The sequence below is a fragment of the Ovis aries genome, chromosome 1 (genome assembly GCF_016772045.2).
Source record: "Ovis aries strain OAR_USU_Benz2616 breed Rambouillet chromosome 1, ARS-UI_Ramb_v3.0, whole genome shotgun sequence".
In the NCBI taxonomy this organism is placed as follows: Eukaryota; Metazoa; Chordata; class Mammalia; order Artiodactyla; family Bovidae; genus Ovis; species Ovis aries.
The window spans coordinates 194,951,010-194,977,522 of record NC_056054.1 but is presented as its reverse complement, the minus strand read 5'-3'; the positions used below and the strand labels follow the sequence as shown (position 1 = coordinate 194,977,522).

Below are 26,513 nucleotides of genomic sequence, written 5' to 3'. Positions count from 1 at the left end.
GTAAAGGTAACAAACAGCTGCCTCAAAGTCTTAGACATAGTAAACTGATTTGATTTTATTCGTGGGCCAGAAAGTCTGTACAATCTAACTGTAGGATTAAGTACAATGATAACAAGAAAGGGTCATGTGGTTCCATCAGGGCCCATAGAGACCCTGTCTGTCTTCCTGTTCCCTGACTAATCCCTTCCCTTTCTTACGGCACCAATTCTGTTTCCAGATAAACCCCAAAACTCTGTCTTCCTCCCCTGTTCCTCTGGGAATAGTGTAAGTGTCTTCTATCTGATAGCATGGTCCAAAATTATCCTTCCATTTTCATTCTAAATTCAATTTCTTATTCCTATTATGTCCTACTCTTAAGTAACAGTAACATTAAAAAAGAAAAAAAAAAAAACCAAAACAGGCTCTTTCCTAGTATTGTCAAGTCTGGGCAGAACTGGCAGCAGCTTTATGTGTTACGGCCCCCAGGATATGCTTACTTTTTAGTAAAGATGCCTGCAGAGGACAAATGTTAGCCTTGAACAGGAGACCTGGGTGTGGTGGGATTAATTGGCAACACAGAGGATATTTTGAGGATCCTTAAATCACACTTCTTCTGGATAGCTGGACACGCCCACTCTAGAAGACAATCTTAGCAATACTGAATAATTGTTACAAATGCACTTTTAAATTAAATTCATGGATTCATTTTTTCACAAGTAGTGTTCAGGGTTCTAGTAATGTTCATCCTTAAGGGTAAGCACATAAAGTTAGTCATCAGTTTCCCCTGAAAATGGCCACTCTTGGTGACGGGCAGCTTCAGCCTGTCCATTTATATGTGGCCATGTTCACTGTGCTTTTATCAAACATCTTTTTCCAAGACTAGTAAACATTTCTCTGAGTGTATTTTTACTGTATTAGTCTAGTGTAGAGACCAAATTTATCATGTCCCGTCCCCACCTTCAAAAAGATGTGTGAAATAAAGATATCACCTATCAGATACCTAATAGATTGTTGAAGAAACTGAGAGAAGCGAAACATTTATTGAAAAAAGATTTAAAAATATTTTTATGCTATCTAGATATACTAGAGTATCAGCTGAATCCTCTCATTCTAAAAGTCAAATTACTAAATAGAGATATGTCAGCTCAAGGAACCTAGCTGCTGTATGTTTTAGGTTGACATATTTCTTAATCTTTAGCTAAAAATATTTTTGATATTTTATTCTTTTATTGGTATCCACTAAATTAGACATTTTTAAAAATTGTCACTCTCCAAGAGCTGTGCATCCAAGAAAAGGTTAAAAAGCAAATAAAATATAAACATAAAATGCTTGTTTTCATAGGAATTTGCATTTATGCTGCTGGCTTGTGTAACAAAGTGTATGGTACTATTTACAGCAATGAATTGCTAAAATGTTAAGACATTTTTTCAATCCTAAAGATCTCATAATTGTAAAGACATGATTGAATCCATATATCACAGTATTAGGCATGTAATTGACACTCATGGAATGGGACTGGTTAGCTAATTGCCTATGACCCATTAAAGATCCATTTAATTAGCCAAATTAGATTTATGGTTACAAGGAAAATGTAGTAGGTAATTTAAAATGTTCACTAGGAATAAATATCCTCTCAAGGTCACAGTGAGGTTGATATATGTTAAAGGTAATAATGTGCAGAACGTATTTGTAAAGGATGTACCCTTTCTTGTGATCCTTGATGTGCATCTAATTGATTTAGATTATGAAAAGATGAAATGGATCTTAAGGTTGTTTAATATTCTGAGAATTTTCATGCTGTAGATAAAAACATTATGGGTTCCTTCCCTGGGATTGATTTTTTTCAGATGAGCAATGATGAGTCTGGGCCAACTTTTAAAGTTAGAACTTAAGATTTTTCTTTGTCAGTAATAAAAAGCAAATAAAGGTACCATACTTCTTAAGAGTGAAAAGTACATTTTAATAGTTTTATTATTTTTGTGATCTAATCCAGAACCTCTGGCTCACTAGCCCCGAAGCAATATACTTGGGAGATGCCAATTTCAGTAGAGTTTGCTTAGCTGTGCCCAAGCCAAAGTTATAAACAATTATCAGACACCTTCATCTTTCTCCACGTCCATACTTAACAACAGGGATGAATTTTCTGAAGTAAATTTCAATTCTTATTTCTCTATTAAAACCATACAAAGAACCAAAAAGAAGCATTCTGTGACCTGGAGAAAAGATATACGCATAGATGTTCTTTGCAGGTGAATATAAGATTAAGTAAATTTGTGACAAGTTATTGAGAGAAGCTTTTTAAAATATATAGATTCTTTTATTTCAGTAGATGAAAATAAAAATACCTTGATGAAACTTTCAAAATTAAACTCTCCTTTAATTTTTCTTTCTTCTATTGATGTACATACTATTAATTTTACTACCATAAAAAGCTGTGCATTTGAAGCAAGTCAGTGCTATGCATTGTGAATAAAATTTATTAGAAAAAAATGATACTTTAGAAAATACATTATTTTTCTTAGTGATAGAGGATGAGGTCAAAATAAACATATATAAAGTCCTTTGTTGCAAGGTTCAATGCACTGAGAAACGCACTTTGAATCTTCAGATGGAGGAAGAAAATAAGGGTAGACTATTATCACCTCTCTACAATGTTTTAGATCCTGGTAAAAGGAGGATGCTGTTTAACAATTCTGATTACAATCTGGTCCAGAAATGTTGTTCTGTGGTTTGGCCTCCCAAATTAAGTTTTTCTTTTGGAATCTGTTCAGAGCTTTCAAAGCCTTGGTTGATGTAGAATCCATTTCTGCCATCGCCTGAATAATCTGTCCTGTTTGTAGGAGGCCAGGTTGGATCTTTTGCCAGTTTTCTTTGCCAGATCCTATACTGACTTTTAGAATAGATTCCACATTCTTTCTTGATCAATAGCCAGAGTGCTCGATTTTGAAGGATGGCATCCTAGAAGATCAGGTAGAAAAGACAATCAAACCATCACCTATTTTCCCTGGCAGCCAGGTTGCTCATTGCTACCCTGTTTCCCCAGGATTCCTCTAAATGTGCTTATTATGTATGCTCAGTGGTCACTTCTTCTTGTAGCCCCATGAAGCCTAGCAGCTTCCTGGGTTCATTTCCTTGAGAACTGAGTGAGCTTGTGTTCATAGAAATCTGCCAAAAGCTTACAGTCTTTCATTTCCACAGATTTCCTAGTTCAATTCTGGCAGGAGAGTCACTTAAAATTATTTTACTGCCAGAATGAAATAGCAAAATAATGTACTCAAAATCAAGAAAAGAAAAGAAAAATCACTGTTACTTGCTCCTTGATACAAAGAAGGCATCAAGTAATGGTTTGTTGAATGAATGAATGAACTCTAGAAACCAAATGGGTTTTGCTTTCCACTTTTTGTTGTTGTTTAGTTACTAAGTTCTGTCTGACTGTTTTGCGACCCCATGGACTATAGGCTCTGCCAGTCTCCTCTGTCCATGGAATTTCCCAAGCAAGAATACTGGAGTGGGTTGTTATTTCCTACTCCAGGGGATCTTCCCAACCTAGGGATCAAACCCACGTCTCCTGCATTGGCAGGCAAATTCTTTACCACTGAGTCACCAGAGAAGCCCTTTGCTTTCCATTTTGGGGGTTCTCTTTTTTCTGTGATTATAAGCACATACAATTTTATGCATTTATAGTAATAGAAGTGATCAAATATTGCATTCCACTTTCTCTGTCATATACAGTTTGTAGCTACCATCTTCTCAATAATCATTTTTAATGATTGTATAATGTTTACTCAAATTTCTGTATTACTATTTAGTAGCACCTCTACTTTTGGAATACTTGATTCTAATATTTTATCACTGTAGATAATACTGTGATGAAAATCTTCATACATGTAAAATTTTCTCTTTTTAAGTTATTTTTTAAATGAAATCTCAGAAATGGAATTCCTTAAGAGTATGAGAAATTTTAAATGCATTGTATACAATGGAATATTTGTATATACACATATTTTTTCTTAATTTGGTTGATACCTTTTCTCAAGGAACTTCATGAATCTTTTCTTTTAAACTGTCCCTTAAAAAATAGTACCTGAGTTTTTCACTGAGAAGGTAAATTCATTTAGTGACACTGAGTAGAAGAGAAATGCTATAGGAGAAGACCTTCAAGGGTAAGAATTGACTAGAATGAGCAATGGCTTCCCTTCTCTCTTAATTAAGGAAGCCCTTCTAGACAGCTCTTCACTCTAAAAGGTCTCACTGAATTTTAGAGCTGGAAGGTCATTTGATCTAGTCTCTACCAGATTATTAAGACTACTAGGAAACACTTCAGTACTCTTGCCTGGAAAATCCATGGACAGAGGAGCCTGGTAGGCTGCAGTCCGTGGGGTCGCTGACAGTCGGACATGACTGAGCGACTTCACTTTCACTTTTCACCTTCATGTACTGGAGAAGGAAATGGCAACCCACTCCAGTGTTCTTGCCTGGAGAATCCCAGGGACAGGGGAGCCTGGTAGGCTGCCGCCTATGGGGTCGCACAGAGTCAGACACGACTGAAGCAACTTAGCGGCTGCAGGAAAGTACAATATAAGGCCTTCATGTGAGACAAAATTAGCTAATTTGATGTTTTGCTTCCTACACTGCAGATACCGAGAGCATTTCTTTGCAGCCTTCAAAGAATTTTAAATCATTCTCACTTCCCCCAAAGAGAACATGTGTAGTTTTTAAAAAACACTTAATAACCATTACTTTTGGGGGATAAAAGTGGTTGCTCTAAACAATGAGCATCTGTTGAGAGTCAGCCCTTTATTTATCCTTCCCCCCAGATAGTGAGCCATACAGAAACTTCTTTACCTCTACAAAGAAGGCCACACAGAACTGGGTGAGAGCTGCCACCAAAACTGAAACCCTCCATGATGTTACAGTTGGGACGAACTGTTGAAAAAGAAATACTGCCTTTATACTTTGCATACTTTACACTTGACACGCATTCTCTTATTTAATTTGTATATATTTGTAACAACTCTCTGGGCTTAGAGGGTAGACGTTACTCTCTCAGCTTTACAGATGAGAAGGTTGCCCTAGGACTCAATACCAAGAAATAAATGGCAGAGTCAGAATTCAAATAAAGTCTGACTGCCTCTCGCCCAGTGCTCCCTCCACTGCCTGATAATTAACATGGAGTCAGCGTGCCCTGGATCAAAGACATGAGACAGGACACTTTGGAGCCTGTGTTCTCTCTTCATTATTATGTTCTCAAATATAAGAAAGATTAAATCATGCATCTAATGATATTATTACTCCTAATGCTCCCAAAGCAAAATCTACTTGGAGCTCATTCGTTCAGTAACATTGACAAATGAGTAAAAGAAATAAAAGGTAGACAGAGGTTCAAGTTTATTTTGATAGACACTTGGTGAATAATTTCTGAATAAATATTCTCAGCCCTAAATCTAATGCCTTGATGAAAGCTGAACTGGCTCAATCTATCTCCTTTTAAGGATTAAAGAGTACCCTTGACTACCAAATACAGTTGTTGAATAGGTGTGAAATCTACAACTTCCTATGGATACATCCATAACAAAAGATGAATTACGAAATTCCTTTTTTGACCCTAACAGGTAGGATGACTGTGTAGAGGCTGAGCTCTGCTTAGGACTAAAACCACAGACCCTCCATAATGTTTAAATGCTCACCTTTGATTCTTATTCCTGTTCTCATAGGTTATTTAAAGTTAACAACATGTTACTTTTCCTCCTAAGTGGAAACAGCCTTTCTCGAGGATGTGAAACAGGCTTGCTAGGTAGCAGGTGGTCTGGAGAGGGCTGTGAGATCCGGCAGTGGATCACTGGTAGTGGAGCACCTGCCCTTTCCCACATCCTACTATTGCCCTGATCTGGGAGGTCACTTCTCCAGGCCTGGGCCTGGAAGAGACTTGTCACATTACTTTGGAATTATCTTCTGTGATGCTCTCCCCTCCTAGCTTCTGAGCTATTTGAGAGCAGTGACCACATCTTACTCGTTTTTGTAACCCCAGTGCCAAGCCCACTCTGAAGCTTCACAATGCTTTGTAAGTGACTGACTGGTCTGGGTTTTCATATCCTAACTGCTTCTCTTTCCACAGCTTGTCTTCCCTCACACACAGCGTTCCTGCTGTCATCTAACGAATCTGTCTTAATGCTCCACTGAAAAACCTGCTCTGATGTCTTCAGTGACTCCCATTGCTCTCGGCATAGTGTTGAACTATCATTGTCTGCCTTCCCCCATCCACGTCTACTCCACAATTTACTGGCTTAATCTTAGCTAACCTTCTAGGTGGTCTGTAAAACAATTCTTGCTTTGGATTTTCCTCTCAGCCATGCTCCATTCTTTTGCATTTCCAAAACGAGAGAGATTGAGCCAGCCCTCTCTGCTTGCGCTTAGGCTGTTCTAGTTGGGAATATCCCTACGTCCTACTTAGCAAAGTCGAACCTATCCTTCCAGACCAGATCAAGCTGCATCTCCTGCATGAAGCCTCCTGTGGAAGCCGCAGGCCCCAGGGAGAGCTCTTCCTTCCAATGTCCCTCCCACTTCTCTCTGTTTTACACTCTCTTCAAGCATGGATGGCCTCAGGTGGCCATGCCATCACTTCACTGGGTGTGGCTCATCTTTGGAACTAAACTATAGGTAGAGGGCCAGAGCCAATCTTTGTCTTTCTATTTTTCCTACAATGTCAGGTCCAAAAATAGGCTCAATAACTTATTAATAAATTTAATTTTAACCCTTGAAATAAGACCCCCACCCCATTGTCAGTGTCTTACAGACAGAACATGACTGGCGTACAGTCAACATTTTCTTACTCTTCACAACTACATTATAAAGGACTTATACTATATGATTAAAAAATTAAAGTTGGAGGATTAATTATTGTATTAATGCATTAATTTCATTGTATTAGTATAACATAGAAGAATAAAATATCCAAACACAGTGTTTCAGGTATAAACAGAATAAATGACCCAATCAATGATACTAATAATATGAAAACACTCAGACCAGCATGTGTGAGAGAGAGATATGTTATTTGCTCTTCTAGTAAATGAAAATCTTCTTGTGCGTTACTTCAGTCATGTCCAACTCTGTGCGACCCCATAGATGGCAGCCCACCAGGCTCTGCTGTCCCTGGGATTCTCCAGGCAAGAACACTGGAGTGGGTTGCCATTTCCTTCTCCAATGCATGAAAGTGAAAAGTGAAAGTGAAGTTGCTCAGTTGTGTCCGACCCTTAGCGACCCCATGGACTGCAACCTACCAGACTCCTCTGCCCATGGGATTTTCCAGGCAAGAGTACTGGAGTAGGGTGCCATTGCCTTCTCCGAATAAATGAAAATAGCCTCACAATATTCAGTGACTAGAGAGAATATGGGTGTAACTGACTTGTAAATTATCAATACAATGCAAATACAGCCCCACTGCACACGGGAGTCACGGATTCCACATACCTCCATTCCACGGTATATATCTTGAAAATCAGAAAACTGAAGGAAAATTGTGAGGCCCAAGGCAGATGCCAGCAAAAATGAGAATATATCTGAAGAAACAGCAAACATTATTTTTAGATGCTGAGGGAGTGTTTCCTGTAATTTGGCACACATGTTTCAGTATCAATTATCTTTGTTGGGCAAATACTGGATACATCTTCAGATGTTTTGATATATCCTCATATGTTTTAAAATGTGTTCTAATGCTTACAAGACAAAGGTGATATCTTAAAAATCTTTCCTTGAAAGGCTGAGTGTAGAAAGTTGGTAATTAAATATATTCTAGTAAACTCCATGAAGAAGTTACCTCAACTGAGGAGTCCTTGGGGCTGGGAAACCCTGCAGTGACCAGCTCATGTAAATGGTCACCAGAGAGTTCCTGATGCTTTATCACCTCGGGTCTAGTGAGTCATTCATGAATAAATTATTTACACAGTCAGTCTTCTTAGTGGCACCTCTGTCTTCTTCATTGCTTAGAAAACAAAGTACAAGGGTCTTGAGTGATTGATGTTCAAGGCCTTCCACAGTCTGGTTCCAATCAGCCTTTCTAAACTCATCTCTGGTTGCTCTTCCTTAAGTTCCGGGAAAGTTAAACCATAAACCTGCTGCTCACAGAGACCCAGTGCCTTCTAGCTTTTGTGCCTTTGTTCACAAAATACCCTGTGTAGATGGTAGTCTTCCAGTCTTGGCAAGTTCCCAGTTTTTCTTAAAAAGCCCTGTTCCAGTACCACTTTCTTTTTAAAGACTCTCCAATTCTCCCTTACCAAGTTTTATTTCATATGGTATTTATCACTCTGCTCTGCATGGTCTTCATATATATATATTCAGTATGTTATAACCACCTTAAAGGGATTTTGATCTGCTTCTCTGGGACTCCAGTTGGAAGTGGAAGTGAGAAACTCACATGCATATCTGCTGGCTTCTTTCTCTCCAACCTGCCCAGATGGCTTTACTTTGGGATGCTCAATTTCTCAGGATGCACAGTGCCAACATCCCTGTCCTTATTTCCCCAACCCCATCCCCTCTTGTGGCCATTAGCTTCTAGGCACTTTGTAGACAGTGCTTTATATATGCTTTTCAATGGGATTAGCTCCTTCAGGCCCAAACAGCAGCATTTAATCAGCGTTCCTGTGATATAATACTTACAGTCTTCAAAATTTAAAAACAAACTAGATTTTCTCTTACATTCTCTCTACCTCATTTCTTCCAGTGTTGATGGTTTATGGGCCCCTAACTCTGCACAGATCTACATTAAACAGAAATCAGAGGAACTGTCCCACTACAGCAGGCCCTATATTTTGAAGCCACAAGAGCTCTGTTTTAATCCTCACCACCTACACTCACCTTCATATTCATCCATACCTCACTCTGCATATACAACTAGATGAAGCACCTCTTAGAAGAATACCCATGCTTGCTTGAGAGGAGTGTGCAAGAAAGGAGAGAGCTGCATCTCCTAAAATAAAGCAGTCTGAGCAGAATGGTGACGAGAAGGCCCTAGGAGGTGGCTGTGTGGAATTTTAATTTCCTTCAGTGTTTCTGAGTCCCAAGGACCCAGATGTTGGGAAGAAGATGATGCCCCAAATGTCCATCCTGATAAAGTACTCACTGAAACTGGGCTGAGTACCGTGCACGTCACACTGCTCTCAGACCCGGGGTCTGAAAAGCAGACCAGGCTAGGGCACAAATGAGCAGAATGGAAACAAAATGATGAGGCTCTCTTCTTTAATTCAGCTTTGGACAACTTCGTAAAGAACTGAAGTGAACGTTGCCTTCCTATAATTAATTACTAATGATGAGGAAACTGGAATGAATGGGGTTCTGTTTGCACAGGTGATTTGGGAAGACAAGCCCTGGGCAAACCATTATAGCCTATTCTCAGATAAGAAGAGGCTTAACAAATATTCACACCTGTTTCCATAAAAATTAAATCTGTACTTGTTCTATAGCTCATCATCATAAAGTTGATCTGTCAAAGACTGTTAAAAAAGGTAAAGACTTTTCTGTCACATTAAAATAGAATTTTGTATTTTAATAGCCATTCTGAGAACTTCTGACTTGTGACCTTGAGACTATATGATTTACTGTAAGATTATGTTTGTTAGAATATGTTTATAAAAAACTTTTTTCATTTAAAATTACCAGTTATGTTTGACATACAGACTTGAATTTACCCACAAAATTTAAGTCCCTATGATGTAACTAGTTCAGCTCTAATTAACTCATGTTTAGAATGACTTTGCAGCTATTATTCAAATTAAAGTACTAGCCAATACAATATGTTCTCCTTGTAAAATCTATTTACAATAAAAAAAATAGTAACCTGAAAACATAAAATAGAATCTTGATTTGTTTTGACAGAAGCCAGGGACATTATCAGATACTATATCAAAATTAAGAAAAATTTGAACAAAAATAAGAAATTCAGGAAAAAAACATTGTAAAAACTGTAATTAAAACAAGATTTTAGCATGCTCTCAAAACCTCTGACAAAACAGCTATACAAAAGAAAATGGGGAGGGGGGGATGAAAACAGAAAGCATGTGAATAATATAATTGCTAAAACTGGTTTTATATGATAAATTAATTTTTAATTTAGGAATAAGAATGAGACTTACTTCTCTAATATCTATGACTCTTTTTAAAAATTAGAAATTAGAGTTTATGACATGTGATATACAAAATTGTAGTAAAATTTCCAAATCAGAAATATTACAGGCTAGATTTTCTTTGACCACGACAAATAAAACTAGAAATTTGTAACTAAATTTAAAGGAAAAATCTCCCCGCATACAAATCAAAATTCTAAAGATCTGTTGAGTCAAAACTAATAGCTTCCCTTTGGAAGCTTTTAAGAAAAAGAGTAGTAAGAGAATGAAAACAAAATCCTTTCCCACTTGAAAATTGAAAACCACTATTCTTGTAACTAGTGGGTCAAAGAGGAATAAGTCATAATAAGAGAAATATGAAAATGTAAATAATGTAACCCAAACTACAATTATTGGTCCTGATGTTTTTTCTAATTTTATAAGAATAAAAGAAAATATATGGATTATAAAATCAATTCAAACATTAAAGAATTTTCCAAGGAAAGTAAGAAGAAGGGGAAAATGAGAAAAGCAAAAATGAATAAATTAGAAAATAGAAAACATACAGAAGTATTAAATCTGAGAGCTGGTTATTTAAAGAAAACCAGTACAAGTATATTTCTGGTAAGAATAAAGGAACACAGTGCACATAAACATAATATGAGAAGATATTAAAAGTTGTAGATGGCATTAAAATTATAATAATATCATTCAAAACCCTCTCCTAAAAAAATATAATCTCACTGAAATGGAATTATGGGTAAAATTTTTTTAATTTTAAAAAACAGTTTAAAAAGATACCTAAATAAATTCTCAAGAAATTTATTCTTTTAATGAAAATATTTGGAACCAGATGATTTTACTGGGCTCTCATAAATAGTAAAGGAATAGACTATTTCTAACTATAAAATATTTTTCAAAGGAAAGAAAAAGTACAAGAATTTTAAAGTCCTAATATCCACACCTAAAAAATCTCTAACACAAAATACTTCAGACCAATCCCAGACAAAATATAGATATTAAAAGCAATATTGAAAAACAGTAGGATCCATTTTACTAAAAGTGAAATCCACCACAAATAAGTAGAATTTGTTCAAGAATATGGAAATATTTAATAAGTTTATTAATGTAACATGTTCTAGCAATAGGTCAAAATAGAAAACAAGTATAATCATCCTAGTAGGAAGGATGAAGGGCAGGATATAAGGAAGACAGTTGATGAAATACATCTCCCATTTTATAATTTTAAAACATACTCTTGATTTACTGGAAATAGAAAAGTATTTTTCTTCACAGGATGTGGCCCACCTTGAACCAATATTCAAAACCATATTTACAAGTGAAAAATTACTAGAAGTATTTTTATGAAGGAGTAGAACTATCTGCTGCTTCCACTAGTACTTAACATTGTCCTGGAAATTCTGGATTGTACACTAAAACTGAAAATATAAATAAGTATTATAGCTATTGGAAAGGAAGAAGGAACGTTGTTTTCTTTTTTGGTAATGCTGTGCGGCTTGTGGGATCCTAGTTTCCCAACCAGGGATCAAGCCCGTGGCTCCTGTAATGGAAGAGCAAAGTCCTAACCACTGGACTATCAAGAAATTCCCTGTGGAACATTATTAATTGCAGATGATAGTAATTACCTTTCTAGAACACTCAAATAGCAAAGACTGATAGAAAAATTCAGAAAGGATTCTGAGTAGAAAATCAACATTATAAACAGCACTATATCATTCACATATATTTGTGATCACTGATTAGAAAATATTATGGAAAAAAGTAAATCACTATATAAAAAATACAAAAAGCAGAAATTCATTTTTAAAATAAATGCATAGGCTCTATAATGGAGAAAGCCACAAATATTTACTAAGAGACATAAAAGAAAATATGAATAAATTAATAATACTCAAATTAGGACATGACTCATGACTAATCAATTCAGCACATGCTTATCTGCACAACGTGTTTCTGCCCTTGGGCTTTTTACCACCTGTGATAATTATGGTTCTGTACTCAATTTTAGAGTATTGCGATTGTTTCCTTCTCGGCCAATCACTTCACCAGTAAGCTGCAATTCTGGGGATAGTGGGAGAGTAAAAAAAACATATTTGAAAAGAAAAATTAAATTTCACACTTACAGTTTGTGTAGATAGGTTTTCGAAATGGCTTGCCCTTAGAAAAGATAAACGCTGTTGTGATACAGTTGATGGTAGTGATCGGCCACAGTGTGGTACTTTCAAAGCTTAAAACTGAACCAGGAAGCAATGCTCCATTTCCAGTCCCGTTTCTTGACAAACTCACATTTGTTGAGAAATTACTCTGGCTGTCCAGAAAGCACTTACTGGAAAAGAATAACCAGCATTTATGGAACTTTCATTGTATTTTTATCCAGCCAGTAGGAAAAAATTAGCTAATCATGACCCAGGGACCTTACCTTGCAAGCTGTTCCAGCAAATAACTACCAGGATATATTTTGTTCACCTCTTGCAGTGGCAAAGCAGAAATAAACTGCAGAGGAAGTCAAGATTGTTCTTTGTCCAGAAGCCTATCTAGAACAAATGATCTGTCTTGCAACGGCACCCCACTCCAGTACTCTTGCCTGGAAAATCCCATGGATGGAGGAGCCTGGTAGGCTGCAGCCCATGGGATCGCGAAGAGTCGGACATGACTGAGCAACTTCACTTTCACTTTTCACTTTCCTGCATTGGAGAAGGAAATGGCAACCCACTCCAGTGTTCTTGCCTGGAGAATCCCAGGGACGGGGGAGCCTGGTGGGCTGCCGTCTCTGGGGTTGCACAGAGTCGGACGTGACTGAAGCGACTTAGCAGCAGTAGCAGCAGATCTGTCTTGAAAGGGCTTGGATGACAATTTCCTGTGAAATTCCTTTCAGTTTAGAGCATATGAACTCTGTGTATGTATGCGTGCATGCTGTGTTTCCTTTTGTGAGCTGATATAAATCTCTTAACATGGGTCCTGAGTTGGAATCTGCCTATTCTGACCCATTCTCCTCACATAACCAAAACCTCTTCATGAGGATTTGAACAATCTTCTGCTTATGAGTGTCTGTGTTTCTGTTTTGCTAACAAATTAAACTCTAACTTTTCAGGCAGGCCCAGAAGACTTTCAAACTCTGGTCTCAGTCAACCTTTCCAGCCTTATCTTTTGCCAGACTTCCCATGCTCCTTATACTCCAATCATAAGGGAATATTCCTTTTCCCCTTTTGCACACCTCTGAGTCCACATCCTATTTCTATCTGAAACTCTTTACATTCAGTGGTGAGCATAACTAGTGCCCTTCAGTCTTCTCTCTAGTGATGCGTTTAGTTCATTGTTTTGCAATTATTCCTTCACATATTTCTATTTTCCATTCTTGGGATCAGAGTTCTTTGAATGTGAAATTTTACTTCTGGTTTTATTTCCCTTTGCTTGTTTGTTTTACTCAAATATGTAGCAAATTCTTAGCACCTAGCACAGTGATGCCACATGATGTTTTCTCAGAAAAACATTTAAGATATGGACTTTCCCAGTGTTATCTGATCCATTTGCAATCTTCAATTTTTCAGTAATCAAACCCGCAAAGAAATTTGTTTTCATCGGCTCTCTTGTTTAGTTTCAAACTTTTTGCTAGTATTACAACTGTTTATAGATAAAATTCATTTTTCAATTGTGAATTCAAATGCGAGGCGTAAGTCTTATCCTAGACTTCCTAGGCTCCCAAAATGGGCTTTGCATATAGTAGATATTCAGTTGGTGCCTGCAGAATACATTAATGAAGCAAGCAATCAACAGTCACAAAGCTTTCTAGCCCAAAGGGAATAGATAGACTAGAAGGCCTGAATTACAGAGTTTAACACCAAAATATATCTAATCTAATAAACTTGCATGGCAAATAAGGCAGGACAACCCATCCATCACCCTTTTGGTTACCCCAAGTTGCCTCCTAGATTCATTCAGAAGGCCACTTCTCCAAATACATGTGCTCCAATTTGTGGAAAAATCTGGTTTTGAAATAAAAATGAACTCTATACTCTAAGTAATACTTGAATTGCTGAATTTGGGTTTTAAATGACAATCTGAGACATCATTTTGTAGTTTCCAATCTCTCCACTGATCCCTGGGGCTCTGATGCCTTCAGAATGACAGAGGAGTGAAGGGGAATTTGTACAAGCCCTACTCCGAAAGGATCAGCTCTTTCTGCCCTTCTCTTTTGGAGATTGGGCAGGCTTTGTCAGAAAAAAACAGTTTGAGCATCTAAGTTGACCTCATCTTACCCTTTATTTATAGTTAAGGAAATTAAAGCCCTGGGAGGTGAAGAGACTTGCCCTGAGTCTACGGTAAAATCAGAACACTGATACCATCAACAAATATTTTAATTTTAAATTCATTTGAAAAACTGAAACTAATATAAACAAATCTGTTTTGTATAGCAGGGGCCTATTGACTTAAGCCCATCAGCCAAATCTCGACGCCTGGTTTTGTCAATAAAGTTTTATTGGAACACTGTCACACTGACTTGTTTATGTGTTGTCTCTGGCTGCTTTTTCACTGCAACTGAAGAGTTGAGTAGTTGCAGCAGAGACCACAGAGCCCACAAGGCCCCAAATTTTTACTACCTGGCCCTCTACTAGAGATGTTTGCCAACTTCTGGTTTGTATGACATCCAAACCACCAGGGAATGAATATATTCATCCAGTCAAGTAACTATTGCATCTATATATCAACAGCCAATGTGGAGATCTTTTCCCAGCCACTCCACATAGCTCACCCCGGGACTCCAGCCATTGACTCTGTCCTGGGTTCTATCCCATCACTGAGGTTTTGTAGTACAGAAACAACTTTGGTTAATTAAAATCTTTGAATATATTTCAAACTAATTTGAACAAAGTCATTATATATTCATTGTACCACCTTCAGAAAGGAAAACTAAGGAACGAAACTTTACCTGTATCTGTAGACCTCACAATACCAGGGCTGCTGCTTCAACAAAAGAAATGCGCAGACCTGCACAATGCAGTTGAAGCAGGCGTTCAAAACAACTGACAGCAGCAAAGGGGGAGAGAGGAGCTGTCCTGATGGTCGGTATGGAGCCAATTTTGGGTACGCGTGCGTCGCACTCACTGAAAGACAAATGTATTTTTCCTAGGTCCAATTTCACTATTGAGAATAAAAGATTGAGATGCATGTTATTCTGAGTCTTGCATCAGGGTTCGGATACAGTAAACATGCACTGAGGGTTTACATCTAGATAAGTTCACTGCCCAGCTGCACACCAGTGCTACCAACCTTGGCCTCGTCCATGCTTTGGTTTCATCTTCAGAAATGAAAAGTGATGGATTCAAAAGTTCTATAATTAATACATGTAGGTATATAAAAGATGGCCTCCCGCCTGAATAAGAGTACTGTTATCTCTCAAGGACGATGGGAAAGTGGAGAATTAAGCGGTAGAGAGCAAGGAGGCATCCAGTTGGACTAATGTTCATGTGCTGGGAAATTTTTTAAAAAAGCAAAAAACGTTCACTCTATTATTCATTCAGCCAACATTCTTTGAGCACTTTAGTGTACCAGGATAGATGCTACAGGTGTGTTCTGCCATCTCCTGAAGAAGTGTGCAAACGGAGGACTGCTAGAGTGCATTAGACTTAGGAAAAGGAACTTAAAATATTGCCTTTAGATGGGAGTGTTAAAATACATTTTGGTCCTAGTATTTGTTTTTTAACATTTGGTGTTGGCAATGGGCAGTCACCCGTGGCTCAGCAAGAAAGCATCCACCTGCAATGGGTCGGGAAGATCCCCTGGAGGAGGAAATGGCAACCCACTTCAGTATCATTGCCAGGAAAATTGCATGGACAGAGGAGCATGGTGAGCTATAATCCATAGGGTCACAAACAGTTGGACAGAACTGAGGGACTAAGCACACCCTGCACACCAAAAAAAAAAAAAAAAGGTGGTTACATCTGTCTTAGAAGTCTCATATTCTAGCAAACTGATAAAAATGGAGTGTACTTTACTTTCAGGGCAGAACAGGAAAGAAGCTTGGAGAGGTCAGGATGTTTCAGTTCTTTACATCTGTCACTTCTCTCATTTTCATAGCTTATGACTGCTTTCTTTGATGAAAGAAAGAGGGGTATATATCCTTAGGGCTGTGTTCATTCCAGGGGGGACAGGGCACTGAGGAATGAGCATCCAGTGCTGGATAATAAAAGTGTACAGTGGGTCTTTAGTTTGTTCGGTGCATGTTCTGGGGTAACGACAGACAGTCTTTGGTCTTTCATGATCTCATGCATGCATACTAAGTTGCTTTAGTCATGTCCAACTCTTTACAACCTTATATAGACTGTAGTCCACCAGGCTCCTCTGTCCATGGGATTCTCCAGGCAAGAATACTGGAGTGGGTTGCCATGCCCTCCTCCAGGGGATCTTCCCAACCCAGGGACTGAACCCATGTCTCTTGCCCTGATGGGCAGATTCTTTATCACTAGTGCCACTAGCCCCTCTGGGGCTTCCAGATGTGTGGGAATATCTAAATGACCTCCAAAGGCTCTTGCAGCTCATTTAGCTAAAGCTCTCTGGCTGTCTAAGCTTTAACTTTACTAATTTAATCAATTTTTCCAGAGGATGTAGAACTAGACTCTACAAGGTATGCAAAAGTAAGAAGGACATCTCATCTGCTTGAGTCCCATTGGGAAACACATGGGGTGTGTAATAAACAAAGTGACTAGTCTTTGTCTCAGATTCCCGGGAGGTCACCTCTGGACACTTGGAGTGAAGAGTCTCACTGTCTTTGTCTTCACTTCTGGGAATATATCCTCTAAATTTTTGGAATTTCCTAATTGATCAGTTCAGTTCAGTTCAGTCGCTCAGTTGTGTCCGACTCTTTGAGATCCTCCCTCCCTGTCCATCACCAACTCCCGGAGTTCACTCAGATTCACATTCATCGAGTCAGTGATGCCATCCAGCCATCTCATCCTCTGTCGTCCCCTTCTCCTCCTGCCCCCAATCCCTCCCAGCATCAAAGTCTTTTCCAATGAGTCAACTCTTTGCATGAGGTGGCCAAAGTACTGGAGTTTCAGCTTTAGCATCATTCCTTCCAAAGAAATCCCAGGGCTGATCTCCTTCAGAATGGACTGGTTGGATCTCCTTGCAGTCCAAGGGACTCTCAAGAGTCTTCTCCAACACCACAGTTCAAACGCATCAATTCTTCGGCACTCAGCTTTCTTCACAGTCCAACTCTCACATCCATACATGACCACTGGAAAAACCAGTCTTGACTAGACGGACCTTAGTTGGCAAAGTAATGTCTCTGCTTTTGGATATGCTATCTAGGTTGCTCATAACTTTTCTTCCAAGGAGTAAGCGTCTTTTAATTTCATGGCTGCAATCACCATCTGCAGTGATTTCGGAGCCCAAAAATATAAAGTCTGACACTGTTCCCACTGTTTCGCCATCTATTTCCCATGAAGTGATGGGATCAGATGCCATGATCTTCATTTTCTGAATGTTGAGCTTTAAGCCAACTTTTTCACTCTCCTCTTTCACTTTCATCAAGAGGCTTTTTAGGTCCTCTTCACTTTCTGCCATAAGGGTGGTGTCATCTGCATATCTGAGGTGATTGATATTTCTCCCGGCAATCTTGATTCCAGCTTGTGTTTCTTCCAGTCCAGTGTTTCTCATGATGTACTCTGCATATGAGTTAAATAAGCAGGGTGACAATATACAGCCTTGACGTACTCCTTTTCCTGTTTGGAACCAGTCTGTTGTTCCATGTCCAGTTCTAACTGTTACTTCATGACCTGCATACAGATTTCTCAAGAGGCAGGTCAGGTGGTCTGGTATTTCCATCTCTTGAAGAATTTTCCACAGTTTCTTGTGATCCACACAGTCAAAGGCTTTGGCATAGTCAATAACACAGAAATAGATATTTTTCTGGAATTCTCTTGCTTCTTCCATGATCCAGAGGATGTTGGCAATTTGATCTCTGGTTCCTCTGCCTTTTCTAAAACCAGCTTGAACATCAGGAAGTTCACGGTTCACGTATTGCTGAAGCCTGGCTTGGAGAATTTTGAGCATTACTTTATTAGCATGTGAGATGAGTGCAATTGTGCGGTAGTTTGAGCATTCTTTGGCACTGCCTTTCTTTGGGATTGGAATGAAAAGTGACCTTTTCCAGTCCTGTGGCCACTGCTGAGTTTTCCAAATTTGCTGGCATATTGAATGCAGCACTTTCACAGCATCATCTTTCAGGATTTGAAATAGCTCAACTGGAATTCCATCACCTCCACTAGCTTTGTTCGTAGTGATGCTTTTAAGGCCCATTTGACTTCACATTTCAGGATGTTTGACTCTAGATGTGTGATCACACCATCGTGATTATCCGGGTCATGAAGATCCTTTTGTACAGTTCTTCTGTGTATTCTTGCCACCTCTTCTTAATATCTTCTGCTTCTGTTAGGTCCATACCATTTCTGTCCTTTATGGAGCCCATCCTTGCATGAAATGTTCCCTTGGTATCTCTAGTTTTCTTGAAGAGATCTCTAGTCTTTCCCATTCTGTTATTTTCCTCTATTTCTTTGCATTGATCACTGAAGAAGACTTTCTTATCTTTTTTGCTGTTCTTTGGAACTCTGCACTCAGTTGCTTATATCTTTCCTTTTCTCCTTTACTTTTCACTTCTCTTTTTTTCACAGCTATTTGTAAGGCCTCCCCAGACAGCCATTTTGCTTTTTTGCATTTCTTTTCCATGGGGATGGTCTTGATCCCTGTCTCCTGTACAATGTCACAAACCTCATTCCATATTTCATCAGGCACTCTATCTATCAGATCTAGGCCCTTAAATCTGTTTCTCACTTTTACTGTATAAGCATAAGGGATTTGATTTAGGTCATACCTGAATGGTCTAGCGGTTTTCCCTACTTTCTTCAATTTAAGTCTGAATTTGGTAATAAGGAGTTCATGATCTGAGCCACAGTCAGCTCCTGGTCTTGTTCTTGTTGACTGTCTAGAGCTTCTCCATCTTTGGCTGCAAAGAATATAATCAATCTGATTTTGGTGTTGACCATCTGGTGATGTCCATGTGTAGAGTCTTCTCTTGTGTTGTTGGAAGAGGGTGTTTGCTATGACCAGTGCATTTTCTTGGCAAAACTCTATTAGCCTTTGCCCTGCTTCGTTCCGCATTTCAAGGCCAAATTTGCCTGTTACTCCAGGTGTTTCTTGAGTTCCTACTTTTGCATCCCAGTCTCCTATAATGAAAAGGACATCTTTTTTAGGTGTTAGTTGTAAAAGGTCTTATACGTCTTCATAGAACCGTTCAACTTCAGCTTCTTCAGCGTTATTGGTTAGGGCATAGACTTGGATTACCGTGATATTGAATGGTTTGCCTTGGAGACAAACAGAGATCATTCTGTTTTTTTTTGAGATTGCATCCAAGTACTGCATTTTGGACTCTTTTGTGGACCATGATGGCTGCTCCATTTCTTCTGAGGGATTCCTGCCCGCAGTAGTAGATATAATGGTCATCTGAGTTAAATTCACCCATTCCAGTCATTTTAGTTCGTTGATTCCCAGAAAGTCGACATTCGCTCTTGCCATCTCTTGTTTGACCACTTCCAATTTGCCTTGATTCATGGACCTGACATTCCAGGTTCCTATGCAGTATTGCTCTTTACAGCATCAGACTTTGCTTCTATCACCAGTCACATCCACAGCTGGGTATTGTTTCTGCTTTGGCTCTATTCCTTCATTCTTTCTGGAGTTATTTCTCCACTGATCTCCAGCAGCATATTGGACACCTACTGACTGGGGAGTTCCTCTTTCAGTATCCTATCATTTTGTCTTTTCATACTGTTCATGGGGTTCTCAAGGCAAGAATACTGAAGTGGTTTGCCATTCCCTTCTCCAGTGGACCACATTCTGTCAGACCTCTCCTACTGATAGGAGTATCAGACTCCTACTGATAGGAGTATCTTTTCTGTTCACAGTAGGCCTGAAGAGAGTTTGTGCTAATGAGACGACTCAGAATGTATGAGTTGGCCATGCCCAAAATATCAACTGTCTGATTAGAAGGCTGGGGGCTTTGAGCCACTTGCTATCAACTCAACCTTCAGGGGAAAAGAGAAGAGCTGGAGTCTGTGTTCAATCTTATGGCCAATGGTTCAGTCAGTCATATCTATTTAACGAAACCTCAGTAAAAATTCTCTATACTAAAGCTCAGGTGAGTGTCTCTCTCTCTCTCTCTCTTTTTTTTTTCCAATATTCTGAATATGGTCATACATCACTGTGCAGGAGAGTAAGACAAACTGACTCCTGAGGGAGAGGCCAATGGAAATGTCATGTTTGAGATCCTCCCAGATCTTGCCCTTATGTCTTTCCCTTTGGTTGGCTCTATCTTGTACCCTTTTGCTATAATAAAGCTATAATAAGCTAAATAGCCCTTTCCTGAGTTCTGTGAGTTGTTACTGTGCATGATTGAATTCTGAGGGACTAGTAAGAACCCCTACATTAATAACCAGCAGATGAGAGGTGTTCATAGCATGGGGACTCTCAAGCTTACAGCTGATATCTAAAGTGAAGGCAGTCTTATGAAGGCTGTGAGGTCTGGCCCAGCTCCAGGTAATTGGTGTCAGAAGTTATCGCATGGGCTCACAGGGCGGACAAGGTGGCCTGTGGTCAGTGCTGAGAAGGGGTGCAAGGAGACGGGGGCTGCAGGAGGCAGAGGCCACAGTGCTTGGATTTCTCTCTGTCGTCTAATATCCAAGGTAGAATGTGACCACAGAGTTCATGGACAGGCTGTGGGTACTGGAGAGACGTGTAATTGCATCTCCGTGCATCTGCCTTCTACTTATTTGGTTTTCTCCTTTTTGGATGCTCATTGTAATTTCTGCCTTTTACACAGGGGCTGTGAGAGACTGAATTATTGGTCTCATCTCATTGTGAAAGAGTATACTTTATCTCCCCTTAATGTTGTTTTTTTTTGGACTTCGCTGGTGGGTCAGACACTAAAGTTTCTGCCTACAATGCGGGAGACCCAGATTCGATCCCTGGGTCGGGAAGATCTCCTGGAGAAGGAAATGGCAACCCACTCCAGTATTCTTGCCTGGAAAATTCCATGGATGGAGGAGCCTGGCAGGCTACAGTCCATGGGGCTGCAAAAAGTCAGACACGACTGAGCAACTTCGTTCGTAATGTTGTTTTTTACTGTATGATTTTCTCTGGCCAAAGAGATGTTTGAAGGGTTATTATTTTTATTTTTAATTGGAGGATAATGACTTCACAATGATGGTTTTTGCCACACATCAACATGAATCAGCCACAGGCATACCCAGGTCCCCACTTTCAGGAGCCTCCCTCCCCATCCCACCCCTCTAGGTTGTCACAGAGCACTGGCTTTGGTTCCCTGCATCATACAGCAAATTCCCACTGGCTATCTGTTTTACATATGGTAATGTGTGTGTTAGCAGAGTTATGAGGCATGCTTGTGTGGCTTGGCTTGCTCTCTGGCTCTGCTCTCTTTGCTCTATACTGATAACACACCCAGGTCTGTCTATTCAGCCTGGCCTCAGAAAGAAAATTGTGAAACAAACCTCAGGTAAACCCAGAACCTGGACCACAACCACCTAATCTACATCCTAAGCAGAGTGGCTCAGAGGAGTCCACCTAGACCAACTGAGTGATAGTTAGCTCACAGAAGCATAAGTGGGTGTTGCAAGCCACTGAGTTTTGAGGGTGGTTTATTATACAGCATTACTGTGACAATAGCTGATTGATGCAGATTATTACATAAAGATTATTTGAACTTTTTCGGTTTTAAAGATGTTTAATACTTTCTGATAGGGAAATATACTTGTATACTTGAACTATGGACAGAGGTTCGTGACATTGTACAGGAAACAGGAATCAAGACCATCCCCAAGAAAAAGAAATTAAAACAGCAAAATGCTTGTGTGAGGAGGCCTTACAAATAGCTGTGAAAAGAAGGGAAGTGAAAAGCAAAGGAGAAAAGGAAAGATATACCCATTTGAATGCAGTTCCAAAGAATAGCAAGGAGAGATAAGAAAGCCTTCCTCAGCGATCAATGCAAAGAAATAGAGGAAAACAATAGAACAGGAAAGACTAGAGATCTCTTCAAGAAAATTAGAGATACCAAGGGAACATTCATGCAAAGATGGGCTCAATAAAGGACAAATGGTAGGGACCTAACAGAAGCAGAAGATATTAAGAAGGTGTTGCCACCTCTTGCCACCAAGATATTAAGAGATGGCAAGAATACACAAAAGAAGCAAAAAAGATCTTCAGGACCCAGATAATCATGATGGTGTAATAACTTGCCTAGAGCCAGACATCCTGGAATGTGAAGTCAAGTGGGCCTTAGGAAGCATCACTACGAACAAAGCTAGTGGAGGTGATGGAATTCCAGTTGAGCTATTTCAAATCCTGAAAGATGATGCTGTGAAAATGCTGCACTCAATATGCCAGGAAATTTGGAAAACTCAGCAGTGGCCACAGGATTGGAAAAGGTCCGTTTTCATTCCAATCCCAAAGAAAGGCAATGCCAAAGAATGCTCAAACTATTGCACAATTGCACTCATCTCACACGCTAGTAAATTAATGCTCAAAATTCTCCAAGCCAGGATTCAGCAACAGGTGAACCATGAACTTCCAGATGTTCAAGGTGATTTTAGAAAAGGCAGAGGAACCAGAGATCAAATTGCCAGCATCCGCTGGATCGTGGAAAAAGCAGGAGAGTTCCAGAAAAACATCTATTTCTGCTTTATTGACTATGCCAAAGCCTTTGATTGTGTGGATCACAATAAACTGTGGAAAATTCTGAAAGAGATGGGAATACCACACCACCTGACCTGCCTCTTGAGAAATCTGTATGCAGGTCAGGAAGCAACAGTTAGAACTGGACATGGAACAACAGACTGGTTCCAAATAGGAAAAGAAGTACGTCAAGGCAGTATATTGTCACCCTGCTTATTTAACTTATATGCAGAGTACATCATGAGAAATGCTGGGCTAGAGGAAGCACAAGCTGGAATCAAGATTGCAGGGAGAAATATCAACAACCTCAGCTATGCAGATGATAGCACCCTTATGGCAGAAAGAGAAGAGGAACTAAAGAGCATCTTGATGAAAGTGAAAGAGGAGAGTGAAAGAGTTGGCTTAAAGCTCAACATACAGAAAACGAAGATCATGGCATCCAGTCCCATCACTTCATTGCAAATAGATGGGGAAACAGTGGAAACAGTGTTGGACTTTATATTTTGGGGCTCCCAAATCACTACAGATGGTGATTGCAGCCATGAAATTAAAAGAAGCTTACTCCTTGGAAGAAAAATTATGACCAATCTAGATAGCATATTCAAAAACAGAGACATTACTTTGCCAACTAAGGTCCGTCCAGTCAAGGCTATGGTTTTTCCAGTGGTCATGTTAGGATGTGAGACTTGGACTATAAAGAAAGCTGAGTGTGGAAGAATCGATGCTTTTAAACTGTGGTACTGGAGAAGACTCTTGAGAGTCCCTTGGACTGCAAGGAGATCCAACCAGTTCATCCTAAAGGAGATCAGTCCTGGGTGTTCTTTGGAAGGACTTATGTTGAAGCTGAAAGTCCAATAGTTTGGCCACCTGATGCAAAGAGCTGACTCATTTGAGAAGATCCTGATGCTGGGAAAGATTGAGGGCAGGAGGAAAAGGGGACGATAGAGGATAAGATGGTTGGATGGCATCAGTGACTTGATGGACATGAGTTTGAATGGACTCCGGGAGTTGGTGATGGAGAGGGAGGCCTGCCATGCTGTGGTTCATGGGGTTGCAAAGAGTTAGACACGACTGAGCGACTGAACTGAACTGAACTGAAGGACAACCATTTTCAAGTCCCTACTTATTCCTGGGATTCTCCAGGCATGAATACTGGAATGGGTAGCCATTCCCTTCTCCAGGTGATCTTCCCAATCCAGGCTTTGAACCCAGGTCTCTAGCTTTGCAGGCAGATTCTTAATTGTCAGGGCCACCAGAGAAGCCCTTTACTAGGTCCAGAGGCTGTGCTGAGTGTTTTATAAATATTACCATTATTTCTTTAAGAAACAATGCAATATATGTATTTATCTCCTACTTTACAGGTGAAGTAACTGATGTTTGGAGAAGTAGAATCCTTGCTATAGTGAGGGACACAGTGATAATGTATGTCTGTCTGATTGTAAAGCTTCATGTTGGCTCGAATGGTAAAGTATACATGTACCTAGCTGTGAGCTTCCTGAGGAAAGAAATCCTGTCTTGCTCAATGTCTGTCTTTTACTGAACCTAGCACAGAGCCTGCTGTATGGGAGGACTTAGCAGCTTCAAAGTTTTTTCTCAAAGTATAGTTTTTAATTGCTCATCATCATCTGGATATTATGTATGTATGTTTCTCCTAAATAGTTGGCTTCCTGTTTTATTATGGACATTTCAAGTCATGCAAGTCAAATTTTAGGAGGCTAATGAACCCACCCAAACTTAATGCAAAATTTTGAGCATGTGTCAGGAAATTTCTAAGGAGAAAAAGTATCTTTATCTTTCATTAGATCCTTCCAGAGGCCCAAGACCCAGAAAGGACTCACTGAAGCACAGATGAAACTTAAGAGATGTATTTATGTGATGGATAAATCCTCCCTGCAGCCTCCTCCTCTGTACACTGCCTTCTTCCATGTGCTGGAGTGATTGCCCAAATGGAGCTGAATTACATGACTCTTCCCTCATTCATAAAAGTGATTGAGCTAGAGTGGGCAACTCACCCAAGTGAAGGTGATCAGTTTTCTTTCTAAACAATTTGCAAATGACACTGAGAGGTTGAGCTAATTGGCTGTAGGAGGACAAGCAGAAAGGTTATGGAGACCCAATAATAGTTACCATTTGGGGTCATTTGCAAAGCGAATAAGTAGAAGTCAATTGAAAATAAGAAGGTTAGATAGAAGAAGAAAGACAGAAGATGATCTCTTGGAAATAAGGGAAGAAGACTCTAGCCCTCCTCAGGCCCAGGTGCTTCCCAGTTTCTGTTCTCAGATTATTTTTTGTGTGTGAGAACTGTAGTCTTAAACATGCTCCTTCAATTTTCTTGTTCTAATTTGAGTGGGATTTGCTGAAGAGAACAGAGACATAGCTAAACAAGTTCCTTTCAAGATGGCTTCTATACCTATGAGGGTCAAATGGGACTTCAAGAGATGCATTTTCTTTTTCTTCCTTTCTTCTTTTTTGGCACTGGTGCAGCTTGCAGAATCTTAATTCCCCAACCAGGGATTGAACCTAGGCCCCTGGCTGTGAAAGCTTCATGTCCTAACCACCAAGGAATTCCCAATGCACACATTTTCTTAATTGACTATTGACTCCATCTTACTTTTGTCCTAGATTTTTCCTTCATATATTATATCCTACTGGTGGTGGTGAAAGTCACTATACAGTCCATGGAATTCTCCAGGCCAAAATATTAGAGTGGGTAGCTTTTCCCTTCTCCAGGGGATCTTCCCAACCCAGGGATCACACCCAGGTCTCCTGCATTGCAGGCGGATTCTTTACCATCTGAGCCACAAGGGAAGACCAAGAATACTGGTGTGGGTAGCCTATCCCTTCTACAGGCGATCTTCCCAACCCAGGAATCGAACCAGGGTCTGCTGCATTGCAGGATGATTCTTTCGCAGCTGAGCTATCAGGGAAGCCCATCTTGTCTTATTAGCAGCCTTTGTCAGTTCAGTTCAGTTCAGTTCAGCAGCCTTTGTATGTTGCCTTAAAATCTTGTGGGGACAATGCGGGGTGTGGCTATATAAGCAAGTAAATAAATAAATAATATGATAGTATTATCTTTTTAAAACATTCTCCAAGAGAATATACTGGTAGATTTATTTCACTATGGTTTTGAAATTAATTTCGTAATTTTTTTATACAATTTTTAAGTGTTACAATCCATTCCACTTGCAGTTATTACAAAATATTGGCTATATTCCCCGTGTTATACAATTTATCCTTGTAGCCCATCTTACATTCAGTAGTTTGTACCTCCTACACCCCAGCCCCTATAGTGTACCTTCCGCTCCACCCCAGGTAGCCACTAGTTTCTTCTCTATATCTGCGAGTCTGCTTTTCTTTTTTTCTTTGTCATATTCACTAGATTATAGATTAGATTCCAGGTATAAGCAACAGTATTTTGTCTTTCTGTCTTATTTCACTTAGCATATTGTGATGGCATTATCTTTGTCCCTTACTAATTCAGGCTTGAAAGTCAAACCTGGGAACCTGGAAATGTAGATGGGTTGATGAGAGTGATTTCACATTGATCGTCCATGACTCAATGTCGTCAGATAAATGTTCACAGTTCTCAGCCTAGTAGTCAAGATTCTGTGACCTGACCCAATCTACTTTTTCAAATTTTATCTCCTGCTGTTCTTTCCACACACCCTACAGTG

At 39.5% G+C, this 26,513-nt stretch overlaps 2 protein-coding genes across 19 annotated transcripts in view; one reads left to right on the top strand and one right to left on the bottom strand.

Annotated features, from left to right (window-relative positions):
* PLAAT1 (phospholipase A and acyltransferase 1) overlaps positions 1 to 26,513 on the top strand; it is a 66,204-nt gene that overhangs the window by 26,018 nt on the left and 13,673 nt on the right. The gene's annotated exons all lie outside the window — the stretch shown is intronic.
* The window catches only part of ATP13A5 (ATPase 13A5), a 116,970-nt gene continuing 92,376 nt past the window's right edge, over positions 1,920 to 26,513 (bottom strand). For 2 of the 6 annotated variants that reach the window (XM_060404606.1, XM_042233091.2), the window contains exons 26-30: positions 15,026 to 15,200; positions 12,222 to 12,424; positions 7,451 to 7,539; positions 4,826 to 4,906; positions 1,920 to 2,938 (exon numbers count right to left, since the gene is read on the bottom strand). In XM_060404606.1, the coding sequence (XP_060260589.1) occupies positions 2,678 to 2,938; positions 4,826 to 4,906; positions 7,451 to 7,539; positions 12,222 to 12,424; positions 15,026 to 15,200 (809 nt within the window). In that variant the 3' untranslated portion in view covers positions 1,920 to 2,677. The remainder of the gene's footprint in view (positions 2,939 to 4,825; positions 4,907 to 7,450; positions 7,540 to 12,221; positions 12,425 to 15,025; positions 15,201 to 26,513) is intronic. The other 4 variants (XM_060404608.1, XM_042233093.2, XM_060404613.1 and 1 more) reach the window with 2 other exon arrangements.